The sequence below is a fragment of the Gadus chalcogrammus genome, chromosome 12 (genome assembly GCF_026213295.1).
Source record: "Gadus chalcogrammus isolate NIFS_2021 chromosome 12, NIFS_Gcha_1.0, whole genome shotgun sequence".
NCBI lineage: Eukaryota > Metazoa > Chordata > Actinopteri > Gadiformes > Gadidae > Gadus > Gadus chalcogrammus.
In genome coordinates, this window is record NC_079423.1 from 17,528,848 (window position 1) to 17,544,006 (window position 15,159).

Genomic DNA, 15,159 nt, shown 5'->3' on the forward strand with positions numbered 1-15,159 from the left:
GCCCCCAGCCATTTGGCCCCCAGCCTTGCGGGCCCACCATGCGGTCCAGGCTGAGCTGCAGGGCGGCCAGGCTGCGGTCCTTCTCACTGCTCTCACTGCGCCGCTGCTGCACCATGTCCGTCAGCTCCACGATCCTGCACACACACACACACACACACACAACACACACACAACACACACACACACACGTTAGACATACACACACACACGCACACACGCACGCACGCACACACACACACACACACCACACACACACACACACACACCGACACACGTTGAACACACGCACACACACACAGTAACACACCGACACACACACGTTAGACATATACACCTACACACATTGAACATACACACAAAAATATGCATCACCAGCGACATCCAGACACAGGTTTTAGGATCTGGTGAAACTGTTAACACACGCACACACACAAAAACACACACATACACACACAGGGGTTTTCTTGTTGGTGTTCCTGAGTGACGGAGTCCCATCCTCGTGCGAGGCCGTTCAACACTATCATGTTTTGCGCTGCAGCTGGGGATCAGACTGTAGTGACATCACGGTGCCATCAGATACGGCGAGCAGCCCATCGCTGAGCGGCGTATAAAGAGCGTCAGTCTGGGGCCCGCTGCTGTCTGGAGCAGCAGGGACGCCCACACAAAAGGCCTCGTCACACTACTACCGCACTTCAGGAGCACTGAACAGACACTTCCATCACCACTTCAGGTTCAGAGGCTCTTCTTGACGTCTGATCACGAGAGCAGACGGAATTCTGAGTGCACCTGGTGCACCTGGCCTGACCCAGACGCTGCAGAACACTCACACAAAACTAATCCAGTTACAATCACTTTGACTGAACCCAGTAGCTTTCAGCACGGAGTCAGACACCCAGGTCACTGCCCTACCCTACCCGGAGTTCAGTGCATGGGTGAGTACCCGGGGTTGAATGATGGGTGAGTACCCGGAGAGTTCAATGAATGGGTGAGTACCCGGACTTCAATGAATGGGTGAGTACCAGGAGTTCAATGAATGGGTGAGTACCCGGAGAGTTCAATGAATGGGTGAGTACCCGGAGAGTTCAATGAATGGGTGAGTACCCGGAGTTCAATGCATGGGTGAGTACCCGGAGAGTTCAATGAATGGGTGAGTACCCGGGGTTGAATGATGGGTGAGTACCCGGGGTTGAATGATGGGTGAGTACCCGGGGTTGAATGATGGGTGAGTACCCGGGGTTGAATGATGGGTGAGTACCCGGGGTTGAATGATGGGTGAGTACCCGGGGTTGAGTGATGATGGTGAGTGGAGTCGACAGCACGGGGGCGGATCATGACTGCTTGGACCTGACCGTACCTGGAGTTGAGCTCTACTTTCTCGGCGTCCCAGCGGCCCTGGAGCTGCATGGCTTCCCTCAGCTTCTCCCTGAGCTGCGCCTGCAGCGCCGTCAGCTCCACGCCACTGAAGGCGCTGTCCTGGAGGGCCCGGGCCCCCAGGGAGGCCACGGACTGCTTCAGCTGACGGCCGGTCGCCACACAGTCCACGCGCATGTCCGCCAGCGCCCTGCATGGGGCGACAGAGGGGATGACGGGCGGGATCGGATTCTAACCGATTTCTCGGCGTAGAAAACCAAACTTAAAGTAAGTATAGAGTGCCTCAACGTAACCTTAACATCGCCATCTGGACTTGGGCTCGACCTTAGATCCTAAATGGAACACCGGCTGGACCAAACTCGACGTCTAACATTGGTAACCGAGTGATGGAGTTATGGGATCTCATCGAGGTAAAAATGGTCTGCATGTCTACAGCGCTTCTCGAACCAGTGGCCACTCAAAGCTCTTTACAATATAGCCTCTCATCACCCAGTCATTCACATCACACACTCCCTCCCCGACGGCGGAGTCAGCCACGCAAGGCGACAGCCAGCTCGTCGGGAGCAGTCGGGGTGAGGCGTCTTGACGCCCTGAGGAGCCAGGCATTGAACTAGCAACCTTCCGGTTACCAGACGAGCCGTCTACCCCCTGAGCCACATGCCGCCACGCCTGCTGGTTCCCCAGTGGGCCCGCAGGCCCCCCGTCCCGCAGGGGGACGGGGGGCCGTTTGCAGCGACGCGACAAGCGGCCCCCGTCTCCGGTGCGGCCCCCGGGAGCAGCGGCCGCCTTTGAAGTGAGCGCGCGTTTGAGTCCCGGGGCCGACTAGCGTCCCTGAAGGCCGCCCGGCCCGGCTGACACAAGCCAAGCCTCGCCGGGTCACCTGACACCGCCGCCCCGCGGCCGGGACACACTGATCCAGGGGACCCCCCCCCCCCCCCCCCCCCCCCGCCCACCCCGGCCCACTTTGATCTCCCCAGTCGGGACGCACGCGACTGGGAGGGGGGGGGAGTGTGTGACTGCAGGGTGAGTTACTGTGTTCATGCATATGTGCATGTGTGTGCATGTGAGTCATTTTGTGTATGGGTGTGTGTCTGTATTTGCGTGTGTGCAATGCATGTGATGACCGGTATGTGCATTTGGAAATGTGTGTGTGTTTGGGCGTGCAAGTGTGTGTACGTGGTCATGCATATGGGATTGTGTGTGTGAGTGCGTGTTGTGTATGAATGTGAATATTTGAATATGTACGCGTGTGAGGACATGCATGTGAGCATGTGCATGAGAGTGTATGTGTGTGTGTGCATGTGGAAGCCGGCGTGCGTGTGCATGCCTGCGTGCGTGTACATGTATATGTGTATGTGTGTGCGTGCGTGGACCTGGCTGTGTGTGCGTGTGCGTGTGCGTGCGTGGACCTGGCTGTGTGTGCGTGTGCGTGTGCGTGTGCGTGTGTGTGAGTGTGCGTGGACCTGGCGGTGCTCCGGGCTCACCTGTCAGTGAAGGCCCTGAGCTGGGTGAAGGCGGTCCTCAGGGAGGCCGACTGGCGCCACAGGGCCCTGACGCGGGCCTGCTCGCGGCCCAGCTGGGAGACACACGTCTGGGGAGCGGAGAGGGAGTCATGGGGGGGTAGGGATGGAGGTACCGCTCACTTACCTCTGATCCCAAACAGACACACACACACAGGGGGGGGCATCTCTCCAGTGGGTCACCACACGGAGAGCCTTGTTACCGCGGACACCAGCTTGTTTGTGTTGAGGGGGAGGAGGGGAGGGAGAAGCCTCCTTCCTCTCAACAGCTGGAATGTTTTGCACAGGAAACCGGCTCTGGACCTGGAGCTCAGAGCGAGAGGACGGAGAGAGAGCGAGCGGAGAGAGAGGGCGAGCGAGCAGAGAGCGGCTCCAGCGCGCCGGGCGTATGAATGGGGGGGGGGGGGGGGTGTTGTTGCACAACCGGCGCTCCGAGGGGGGCTTGACCTCCGCTCTGTTTACCACGCTCAGCAGTTACTAGAAGGAACCGCCGCCTCATGTGAACAGCCTCCCTCTCCCTCTCCTCTGTCCTCTCTCTGCGTTTCTATTCATCTCTCTTCATCTCCGTCCCTTTGTTTATCGCACTCTGTCTTTCTGTTGTTTTTCTTTCTTTGTCTCTATCATGATCCCTCTCCCCCAAATATATCTCTATATCCCAGGCCTCTCTCTCTTCCACTCTCTCCATCACTCTCTCTCTCCATCAGTCTTTCTCGCTACATCTCTCTCTCTAACCCAGGCTGTCTCTCTCTCTCTCTCTCTCTCTCTCTCTCTCTCTCTCTCTCTCTCTCTCTCTCTCTCTCTCTCTCTCTCTCTCTAACCCAGGCTGGCGCGCTCTCTCTCTCTCTCTCTCCCCCTCTTCTCTCTCTCTCTCTCTCTCTCTCTCTCTCTCTCTCTCTCTCTCTCTCTCTCTCTCTCTCTCTCTCTCTCTCTCTCTCTCTCTCTCTCTCTCTCTCTCTCTCTCTCTCTCTCTCTCTCTCTCTCTCTCTCTCTCTCTCTCTCTCTCTCTCTCACCTCCTGGTCCAGGCGGAGCCGGGAGCCGCTGAGCTCTGCGTCGTGGCGGGCCCTCTCCAGGCTCTGGGCCAGCTCCTGGTTGGCGGAGGCCAGGTCCTGGTTGGTGGAGCTCAGGTCCTGGTTGGCCGCGGTGGCCCGCTCCAGCTGTTCCCTGAGCAGGGAGTTCACCTGGCTGAGGCTGGCACACCTGGAGACATCACAGCCGGTTATGAGTGTGGGGCGGCCCAACCCTCCCCACCTCCCCGGACCCCCACCTCACCCCCCGGACTGTCGTTACCGCGGAAACTACAGTATATCAGGGTCATGTTCATGAGGCTCTCAACCACTGGTCCCTGAGAAGCTCTGCCAGCCAATAGACCACTAGCCAATCAGAGCACTGCCAGCCCCCTACCAGCCAACCAGAGCACTGCCAGCTCCCTACCAGCCAATCAGAGCACTGCCAGCTCCCTACCAGCCAATCAGAGCACTGCCGGGTCACTACCAGCCAATCAGAGCACCGATAGGCCGTAGTGTGACCGACTCATAATAAAGCTATGTGTAAACTTGCAGTTGGGCTAATTTTCCCCAGATTTGCCCATAGAGCGGTTTAATAAACATGTTTCACCGTAAGTGGTTGCAGATTTGCGTGCGGACTCGGGCGAGGGAGCCAAGCTCATGTTAGCGTGCACGACACCCAGTGTTGGAGGCGGATCAGAGGCATGTATGACCCTTTATCTCAGCTCCCCTGGGACCCGCGGTTCGGGGATCCGGAGCGCTGGGAGGAGCACATCGCGGCGAGCGGTACGCGACGACGGAGCTGGGAACATCAGAGGCGTAGGACGAACCGGTGGCTGAAACAGTGAGGCCTTAAGTACCTTGGTTACAGCTCCATCGCTAGCTCCACCAGGCCACTAGCAGCTCACTGTGTTACTGGGAGCTGTCTGTCTGTGGGCTGTCTGTCTGTGGGCTGTCTGTCTGTGGGCTATCTGTCAATGGGCTGTCTGTCTGCTCTCAGCGTCGCTGTCTGTCTGTGGGCTGTCTGTCTGTGGGCTGTCTGTCTGCCCTCTCAGCGTCTCTGTCTGTCTGTGGGCTGTCTGTCTGCCCTCTCAGCGTCTCTGTGTGTCTGTGGGCTGTCTGTCTGCCCTCTCAGCGTCTCTGTCTGTCTGTGGGCTGTCTGTCTGCCCTCTCAGTGTCTCTGTCTGTCTGTGGGCTGTCTGTCTGCCCTCTCAGCGTCTCTGTGTGTCTGTGGGCTGTCTGTCTGCCCTCTCAGCGTCTCTGTGTGTCTGTGGGCTGTCTGTCTGCCCTCTCAGCGTCTCTGTCTGTCTGTGGGCTGTCTGTCTGCCCTCTCAGTGTCTCTGTCTGTCTGTGGGCTGTCTGTCTGCCCTCTCAGCGTCAGTGTGTCTGTGATGTGTTGACACTCCCCAGCACTACCACCCTGGCCAGCGGTTCTTCTCCAGCGCTCGTGGCTGAATGGAAGGTGACAGGGGGTCCCGGTGCGAGCCCACGGCCTGGCCCTGCTCACAGCGAGGGCTCCTCGGGGAGATCTCCGTCCTGCAGGCATCCTGGAGGGCCCGGGACCTGATGGGAACCTCTCAGCCTCAGGACTGTTGCCTCAAGCAGCAGAAGCTTTGCCCCGCAGCGCAGTACAGTGAGGTCATTAAGGAGCGGGGTCAGGGGGTCAGGGGGTCAGGGGGTCAGGGGGCGCCGTGCGCCATAGGAGGCCTACAGGTTAGGAGGCGGACGTCAGGGATCGAACCCGGAACGTCTGCGGCCGATCGGTGTCAGACACCGCTGATCCGCCAGGCGGAGCCTCTCGTCTGGTCACCACGGTTACCTCTTGTGCTCCTCCCCCAGCTGCTGGTCTTTGGACTGCACGGCGGCGTGGAGGTCCTGCTCCGCCCGCTGCAGACGCTGGGTGGAGTCCAGGTGGGTCTGGAGCTGGGCACACCACACGGGGTTAAAGGGACTGCTTTCATACCGCACCTTCCTCACCGCTGGCCACTCACAGTAGTTAACAGTACGACCTCACATTCACCCATTCATGCACACATCCACACACCGACGGCGGTGTCAACCCCTCAGGGAGACAGCCCTCTCTTTAGGGGCAGTAAGGGTGAGGTGCCTTGCTCAGGGATACCTCAACACTCCCCAGGAGCCGGGGACTATTACCACCCAACCCGCTCTACCTCCTGAGCCACGCGCCGCCCCGGGTTAGTGAGTACGGAGCACCTTTCAAGAGCCTCTGCTACCAAGGGCTTAACGAGGTTCAACACTGTCGGACACACAACGGATAGGTCGCATCTCGCAACGCGTTTCACAACAACAAGTTTGAAACACTAAGAAGAATAGGTTTGTGCGTGTGCGTGTGCGTGTGTGTGTGTGTGTGTCTTACAGACAGCCTGAGCTTCTCAGACTCTGATGTTTTCTCCAGAACTTGTTCCTCCAGATCTCCACATCGCCTCTTGTACTGAAGCACCTGGCAGGGGACACGGCATCGCGTGAGGCAGCACAACGATAACACCACAACACCCAGCCAACAAGTGTGTTGTAATCATGTCCAGCCACACTCACAGGCCACTCACACACATTCACCCACCCACTCACCCACTCACTCACCCACCCACTCACTCATTCACCCACTCACCCACTCACTCATCTTGCCACTCACACACAGAGACCCGTGGACCAACACACGGTGTGTTCCGGGTACCTTGTTCTGCAGCCTGTGGACCAGCTGGGCCTGCCTCTGCTGGCCCTCCTGGCAGGCCTGCAGCTTGAGCTGGTAGGCCCGCTCCACGGCCCTCGCCTGCTGCCGCTCCCCGGCACAACTCTCCTGGTCCGAGTCCGCAGCGCTCTGCGAGGTAAGCATCTGCTCCAGCTACAGACACCAAGGACACACCGAGAGCATTGGCTTCAGGGTCGGGAGTAGCATTAGCATTAGCTTTATCGCTGTAGCATTAGCTTTATCGCTAGCGATAGCGTTAGCAGAACTATCAATGTTTTCAGTAGCATTAGCTTTATCGCTAGCGATAGCGTTAGCAGAACAATCAGTGTTTTCAGTAGCATTAGCTTTATCGGTAGCGATAGCGTTAGCAGAACTATCAGTGTTTTCAGTAGCATCAGCTTTATCGGTAGTGATAGCGTTAGCAGAACTATCAGTGTTTTCAGTAGCATCAGCTTTATCGCTAGTGATAGCGTAAGCAGAACTATCAGTGTTTTCAGTAGCATTAGCTTTATAGGTAGTGATAGCGTTAGCAGAACTATCAGTGTTTTCAGTAGCATCAGCTTTATCGCTAGTGATAGCGTAAGCAAAACTATCAGTGTTTTCAGTAGCATTAGATCCAGCAGAACCGTTAGCACAGCGCTTCAGAAAAACCGTTTGGACTAAAGCTAAACTTCCTAAACTAGCCTCAACACAAGAATTTCAAACTCTGTACCAACATTTCTACATCCTTTATCAAATACAACTTGGTATACCAAATGTACTTATACATACATTACATACAAATCTCATGCCTTTCATGTTTGTGTATCAGATGAGAGGCTACAGCTATTTCATATTATGGGATGTCCCATTATGCCCAGTTATGACCACTTTCAATGTCAATTCAAATCATAGGCAAGAAGACGTTTGCAGAGTGCTTATCCAAAGTGACAGAAATACTTGAATCAGGATGTTTACGTGTGTGTGTTTGTTCCCATGCAGAGATTACTGTGTGTGTGTGTGTGTGTGTGTGTGTGTGTGTGTGTGTGTGTGTGTGTGTGTGTGTGTGTGTGTGTGTGTGTGTGTGTGTGTGTGTGTGTTGCGTGTCTCTGTAGAACATGAAATAAATGAACGTAAACATGAGGATGAACAAGGAGTCTGATCATTGAGCAACACGGCATCTTCTCCTATATCTGAAACTCTCTCTCTCTCTCTCTCTCTCTCTCTCTCTCTCTCTCTCTCTCTCTCTCTCTCTCTCTCTCTCTCTCTCCTTCTCCCTCTCTCTCTCTCCTTCTCCCTCTCTCTCCCCCCCCCTCTCTCCCCCCCCCCTCTCTCTCTCTCTCTCTCTCTCTCTCTCTCTAATGTAAACCACATGTATGTGTATCTCCAGCAGGCTGTGGGAGAACACTCCAACACCACCCACAAAGAACCACCACCCAAGTCCCACAAAAACACAGCTCAACAACACCCACTACCTCCACCCATTTACCGGCCACCATCAAAAGCCAAACACCATCACCCATCCACCACCCAAATCCCTCCAACCAATATCAACCCTTCCTCAATTAACACCCAAATACACCACCCAAATCCAACCAACCACCACCCTTTAAACACCACCCCCCAGCATCCACCATCCCCACCCTACACAACAAACACAGCCCACAAGCCTCGAACCACCCCCGAACCCCGAGGAACCCCACCACCCACCCATCCTCCACCCAGGAAGCTCCACCCAGGAGCAGAAGCCCAACACCACCCGTGTAACCCACTATACACCACCAACAAACCTCCACCTGTCGCCCCCTCTCCCTGAACAACCTCCATCTCACTCCCACCCCCACCCGTCGCCCCCTCCCCCTGAACAACCTCCATCTCACTCCCACCACCCCCACCCGTCGCCCCCTCCCCCTGAACAACCTCCATCTCACTCCCACCACCCCCACCCGTCGCCCCCTCCCCCTGAACAACCTCCATCCCACTCCCACCCCCACCCGTCGCCCCCTCTCCCTGAACAACCTCCATCCCACTCCCACCACCCCCACCCGTCGCCCCCTCCCCTGAACAACCTCCATCTCACTCCTACCCCCACCCGTCGCCCCCTCCCCCTGAACAACCTCCATCTCACTCCCACTACTTGGCGACCCTGAGAGCTCTCGGCCAACCTCTCCCAAACAGCCCTCGTGTCCTCCATTAATACCCCACTTCCCGAGCAGGGCCCTCTCAGAGCGCCCCACGAGCCCCTCCGAGCCGCGGCGTGCGAGCCGGGCTGCGGGCAGCCAGAGGGCCGCTCCCCGGCGTGGGGTGGGGGGGACGCGGGGACCGGGGGGGATGACGGACGTGGAATCACATCAAACAGCAGCTGCGTTTAAAAGGACTCCTGGAAACAGCTGTGTTTGTGTTCTGCACACACGAGGGTGTGTGTGTGTGTGTGTGTGTGTGTGTGTGTGTGTGTGTGTGTGTGTGTGTGTGTGTGTGTGTGTGTGTGTGTGTGTGTGTGTGTGTGTTTATGTATATTTCATGTATTACTGCGCATAAAACATGTTACCAACCAAAGCACTTCTTAACACGCTTTACAGACGGCGCCAAAACACACGCGTCCACTGGAGCCTACAACACACTCTGGAAGCTCCGGGAGGAAAACAGTCAACGCTTGAGCAGAGCTCCAGGAAGCGGATTAATAACGTACAACAACACAGCTTGAAGGTAAGCCGGAGACAAGATGGATAGACGTGGAACATCAGGCAGAACGTTGCTCCACCGGCGTGAGTTAAGGACAGAGTCCCCGGGCGCCTTCTCTTGATTTAGATTTACATTTAGCTTTCATCCAAAGCGATTTACAATAAGTGTGGTTGTCAGCAGAAAGAGAAACGATATATCACCGTCGGTACAGTAAGGATGTTCATCGAACAAGTACCAAACACTAACAATCACTAGGTTAACCCATTCCCCGTAAACAACAAAGATAGCTAGGATAAGACGCTACACAATGCTCAGTACTATTTGTAAGTGCCAGGACGTACGACAGACAATAAGTGACTCTGATGACGTCGTGGCCCTGGAGGGGGAGAGCGTGCGAACCAGGCGCACCTCCGGCGGGAGCGCCGTCCCCTCTCGGGTTCCCGGTCCTCTGGGCCGTGGCCGCGGCGTCTCATCTGGAGAGCGTGAGCCGCCCGGGCGCGGCGGCGTGTGTGGCTTCTCCTCCACGAGATGAACACGATCAGATAACGAGGCAGCGAGCGGGGGAACACACACGCCTGCCCCCGCGGGGCGAATGTCACGCCAAGGAGACAAACCTCCAGCGCCAAGCATTCCAGCGCAGGAGGAGGAGGAGGAGGAGGAGAGCCAGGGCTGCACCCGATGCCCTATCTGCTGCCCCAGCTCCACCAGGTGTGTGGGGTGGAGCTCATAAGGGGCCGGGCCCTGGTGGCTAACCCGGGTCCTCGGGGGCCCGGTGGAGCAGAGCCAAAGCCCTAACGTTGCTCTGCATACCAGCGGGAAGAGCCTTTGAAAGGAGAAAGGTTTCTCTCCCCTGTCAGCTGTAAAGCCCAGGGCTGCCATGGATTAGCCATGCTCCGCAGAGGAAACACCCAGGAGACCGCCATTACAGCCCCCCCCCGCCCGCCCCGCCCCCACCTCCGTCTCCACCCTCACCCCCACCCCCCCACCCCCCTTCTCACATCACTGAACCCCGTCAACTCCAGCGCTGGGCGGTTGACGCGGTGCTGAGTGTGAGCACACCCATCGTGTGTTCACTGGGAGGGAGGGAACAGTGACCAGAGCAACCCCCTACCCCCCTCCCCCAGCCCTTCCCCCCCCCCCCCCCGCCTGTCCATCGGCCCCTAACTCAGGGGGCTTACAGAGCCAGGAGTGTGCGTGCTGCACGCCCTCTGTTTTTACGACGTGCTTTACAGTAAAAAGTCACTCTGCAGAATCCCCCCCGGTGCCCTAAAGCGCGCGGGGGGGGGGGGGGGGGGAGCGGGCCCTGCTTTGAGGTCATTCCCTGCCACTGCCGCCGTCCCCGGGCGGAGCGGCCGTTCTGGTGCCGGGCCTCCACCCCGCACAGCCCTGCGTGTCGAGGCCTCCGCCCGGCTCCACCGTTCTGTTGGGCGCTCCTCACCAATGTGGTTCAAATTAGCCTTTTATATTGCCTGGTATTTATGATTTGTTTCCCTCCTTGTATTGTCTCTTCAGATAAATATTTCAAAGGACATCAAAGGGGAGTGGAAGGGCTTTGATTCCCGCGCCAGCGGAGCAACAACCCTCTTGTTTTTCCAGGAGCTCCTCGAGGCCTCTGCGTTGACGAGGCGTTGCCGACGCAGCGATCCGTCTCAATTAGCCGCCGCTGATTATCACGTCCTCGCTCACGCCTCGTGACAGAGCGACGCCGCTCGGGCAGCGGGAGTGGACGATGTGCCTCTTTGATCTGTGACGTGTTTGCGCTTTAATGTTTTACTGGAAGCCACACCCCGACGACGACGACGACGACGACAGGAACCAGCGGTCGGGCCGCCGCGCCCCGCCTAGAGGACCGGGGCACCTCCTCAGAGACCTCCTCGGGGTCATCGACCTCTGACAGGGTGCTCACACGTCCGGGAACAAGTCGACAACAAGGCGGACTCGCACGGAAGAAGTGAGCGCACATCTGCACAGGGTTCACCAGAGTCCCGGTCCATTCTGCTGACCGCAGCGATGTTCAGCATTCTCCGCTGTGTTGAAACGAGCCACAACTCTCCGTGGCTGGCGTCCAACTACTTCTGGACAACGCTGCTTAACGTCAGGATCAGATAAGTAAGCATCCATCTGCTTATTGCTAGATGGACCCTCCTTGTGATTGGAGGAAATAGGGAAAACACAGTGCATCGTTTCGCTGGTATTGTTGTAGGCAATAACACAAAAAGACGGCCTTGTCCGTCGAAGAGCAACAAACACGAACCCCACCACAGCCTCCTTGGCTGGCCGGCAGATATCTGCTGATTAGCCCAAATTGGTGCCAGTTGATGTCATCTGCCACTAATTTCGACCAATCAGCATCAGGACTAATGTGTTCTAATAGTGACCTTGTCTGTGGTGCAATGCTGGTGTTTAGTTTAAAAACACACGTGATGTGTATTTAACCCCCCAACCCGCCACCACACCAGGGATAAGCCTATGCACCCCCTACACCATCCACCAGGTTCTGACTCCACCCCCCTACACCTCCCACCGGGGCCAGACTCCACCCCCCACCGGGCCCTGACTCCACCCCCCAACGGGGCCAGAGTCCATCCCCCACCAGGTTCTGACTCCACCCCCCTACACCCCCCACTGGGTCCTGACTCCGCCCCCAACCGGGTCCTGACTCCGCCCCCACCAGGGCCAGACTCCACCCACCAGTGTGTCCAGGCTCCACCCCCAACGTGTCCTGACCCCACCCCCTATGTCCATACTCCACCCCCCACCGGGTCCTGACTCCACCCCCCAGTGTGTCCAGGCTCCGCCCCCCCCCCCCCCCCCACCAGGCTCCGCCCCCCATCTGGCGTTGGGGTTGCGGAGGTAGTGGGCCCAGGCAGCATGTGAAGGGTTACAGCTGGGATCGTTTGCTAGGCCGGGCCCAGAGGGTTAATACAGGGAATTAATGGAGTGCACTATCTGTCAGATTCCTAAACACAGCTGGAGCGGATGTCCATCCCCCCCCAGCCCCCCAGCCCCCCGCCCTCCGTCCCCTGCGAGCTGCCCAGAGCACCGCCCCCCCCTCACCCCCCTGGGTGCTGCATATGTGAAAGAGGCCCAGCTGATTGTGAAAGCTGTTTATGTATTGTCACTGAGGGTGATTACACAACGTGGGATAACAAACACACAGCAGCGTGCACGTGTGTGCCTGTGTGTGTGTATGACTATGTCTGTGTGTATACGTGAGACTGTGTGTGTGTGTGTGTGTGTGTGTGTATGACTGTGTGTGTGTGTGTGTGTGTGTGTGTATACGTGGGACTGTGTGTGTCGGTGTCAGTGTGTGTGTGTGCATATGTTTGTGCACAGGCATGTTTGTGTATGTGCTCATGTGGCTGTGTTTGTTCACATGTGCGCGTGCACAGGCGTGTGCGTGCGCGTTACTTCATATTACCATCTTTTCACGGTGCTCTCTTTTCAGATATGTGGATTTCCGTGCTGGCTGATATTTACACTGCACAGCATGTGTTAATGAGGTAAGTGATACACAGGGGGTACTACACACACACACACACACACACAGAAGGCCCTGGGACAGTAAACACAGGCGCTTGGCAGCAGCAGCAGCCGTGCACTGCCTGACCTACGAGAGATGCACGTGTCAGGGCTGGAAGTCGCTGTGCAGAACCCCCCTCTGGAGCGGTGTGTTGGGCGGGGGGTTGAGTGTTTACGCTGAGCAGCAGGTAACACAGGGATGTATACACAGAGACGTCGTGCCCCTGTGTGTCTCTCTGGGGCGGGGGGGGCCGGAGCCTTCACCCTGGGACCACCGAGAGGAACACTATTATTTTTCATGGTGTTGTATTCCTCTCAGTGTTCGACTTTGCATCTATTGTACTGTCCATCATTTCTGCGGCGATGGGGAAAGACTCCGTGGCCTAGGGCCAGGAAATAGTTTGGTTAACTCACCCTTACATAAGTGTTTTGCACTGTACTGATAATTCATATTTTTCCTTTACTTCATTTTAAACTACTTTGGCAATAGAGAGCAAGAGAGAGTGCGAGAGCGAGAGCGAGAGCGAGAGCGGGAGAGGGAGAGGGAGAGGGAGGGAGAGAGAGAGAGAGAGAGAAAGAGAGAGAGAGAGAGAGAGAGAAAGAGAGAGAGAGAGAGAGAGAGGCTGCGTGTCATTCCAGCTCCTCTGCAGTGTGAACAGGAGGTTCCACGAGGAGGTGAACACGGAGCAGCACCGGCCCAGCAGCCAGGTAGGAGCGGGGGCTCAGAGTGCTGCGTGCCGGGCCCCTGGGGGGTCCCCACTACGCCCCATCCATCACCAGGACCCCCCTCACTGTGATCCTATCTCTGTCCGGTGCCAGGACCGTGTCGCCGTGACGACCCTCCGATCAGGTGCGCGTCGGTGTGCCCCAGACCAAACACAGAGGGGCTCTGCGCTCGGGCCCCCAGGGGCCATCCGTCACCACGCTGGGTCGAGGTCACCCCAGGTCACCGGAGAGTGTGCTGAGTGATGGAGCAGGACCCCGGAGAGGCTTTCAGGGGGGACCTCGCTGGCCCTAACCCCCGGGGCCCGGGGCCCCCGGCCTAGCGGTGGGTTCCAGGTGAGGGACGGGGAGGAATGGCCGATCGCCACGGTGTCGCCAGGCTTGGCAGCCTCCGGTTCAGAGAATAAAAGTCTGTGCCAGTATTTATGAGTCACCGGCCTGGGTTCACTAATCACCGTCCACCCAGAGGTAGGCCTGAGTGGAATCAGATGAGCTCAGCGCACGGCTGGGAGGAAAACACGGCGGGGGAGTTTCTGCTTTCCGGAGCCGGAGTTGCCCACCGCGGCGTGTAATCCATTCAAGATGGACCTTCTCTGAACGTCGGCGTGCCGACGCTGCTTGCATCAGGCACGGACTTCAGAGAACAAAACAGGGAGAGTTCAGAACCATATCTGGTGTCCGCCTCCAAACACTAACGCCAAAAGAAACAACTTTTACTGCCACTGGCTTGGAACATTCTTGCTGAGATTCCCAGTGACCTTTCGAAAGAACCGGTGCTGTTCGTTTCAACCCCTAGTTTTCACACAAGATATCCCCTTTCACTGTCTTCCACACCGGTTCCCCCATGACGTTCGGCCAGTGACCTCATTATCAGGTCGGAAAATTCGGCTTCCCCACATCGCTTCACCCCGGTAACATCTGTCAGTGATCGGGATGGACGTCCCCGTGGAGCAAAGAGCATCTCACCGTGCGAGCAGTGAACCCCTTAACCCTTCCATTTGTTTTCACAGAAACACTCCCATCTATACAGCGTACTCGTCGGGGGTCTCCCGCGACCCAGTGTGTGTATCCTACGCCCCTAGGTGAGATGCGACCCCCAGCTCTGGAAACAACAGTTCTAGGAGAGTGCCCGTGTTGGTTGATTCCCCGGGGGTACTAGCAGGCGTGCAGCGAAAGGCTCACACACCCCCCCCTCCCCCCCTCCCCCCGGAAACAAAACAAAACGAGCGTGTCGACGTCAGCTCGGCGGCGCGTACCGCGGCGCGGTCGGGTTTCCCGCCCCGGGCCGCTGGTGCGTGGGGGCTATTAGCATCGCACGCCAGCGCCCGAGTCATCAGGGAGCTGCCGGAGCTCCGTCCTGACAGCACGCACACCAGGACCTGTCAGGACCCGGGCAGCTGCCCTCAGCCCCGCCCGTCCCGTGACAGGACGCGGCGGTGTACCGCGGGCGCGTACACACTAGCGTACGCACCGGGGCAGACGGTGTGGGGAAGACAGGCTGGGCATGGATTACTGCAGAGGCAGCGTATCATCGCCAACGCGTTAGAGGCTTCCCAGGCTAATTCTGAACTCTATCAGCTTGTTGTGGGAGTAGGTCTGCCAGCATTGTTCCCCTGCCACGCATGAGCAGTATGATACTTGTACGCT

General features: G+C 57.5%; 1 protein-coding gene across 1 annotated transcript in view; it reads right to left on the reverse strand.

The window, feature by feature from the left end:
* The window catches only part of crocc2 (ciliary rootlet coiled-coil, rootletin family member 2), a 41,954-nt gene that overhangs the window by 23,450 nt on the left and 3,345 nt on the right, over positions 1 to 15,159 (reverse strand). The window contains exons 4-10 of the mRNA XM_056604203.1: positions 6,592 to 6,759; positions 6,274 to 6,357; positions 5,716 to 5,819; positions 3,903 to 4,089; positions 2,856 to 2,962; positions 1,355 to 1,561; positions 25 to 134 (exon numbers count right to left, since the gene is read on the reverse strand). Of these exons, the coding sequence (XP_056460178.1) occupies positions 25 to 134; positions 1,355 to 1,561; positions 2,856 to 2,962; positions 3,903 to 4,089; positions 5,716 to 5,819; positions 6,274 to 6,357; positions 6,592 to 6,759 (967 nt within the window). The remainder of the gene's footprint in view (positions 1 to 24; positions 135 to 1,354; positions 1,562 to 2,855; positions 2,963 to 3,902; positions 4,090 to 5,715; positions 5,820 to 6,273; positions 6,358 to 6,591; positions 6,760 to 15,159) is intronic.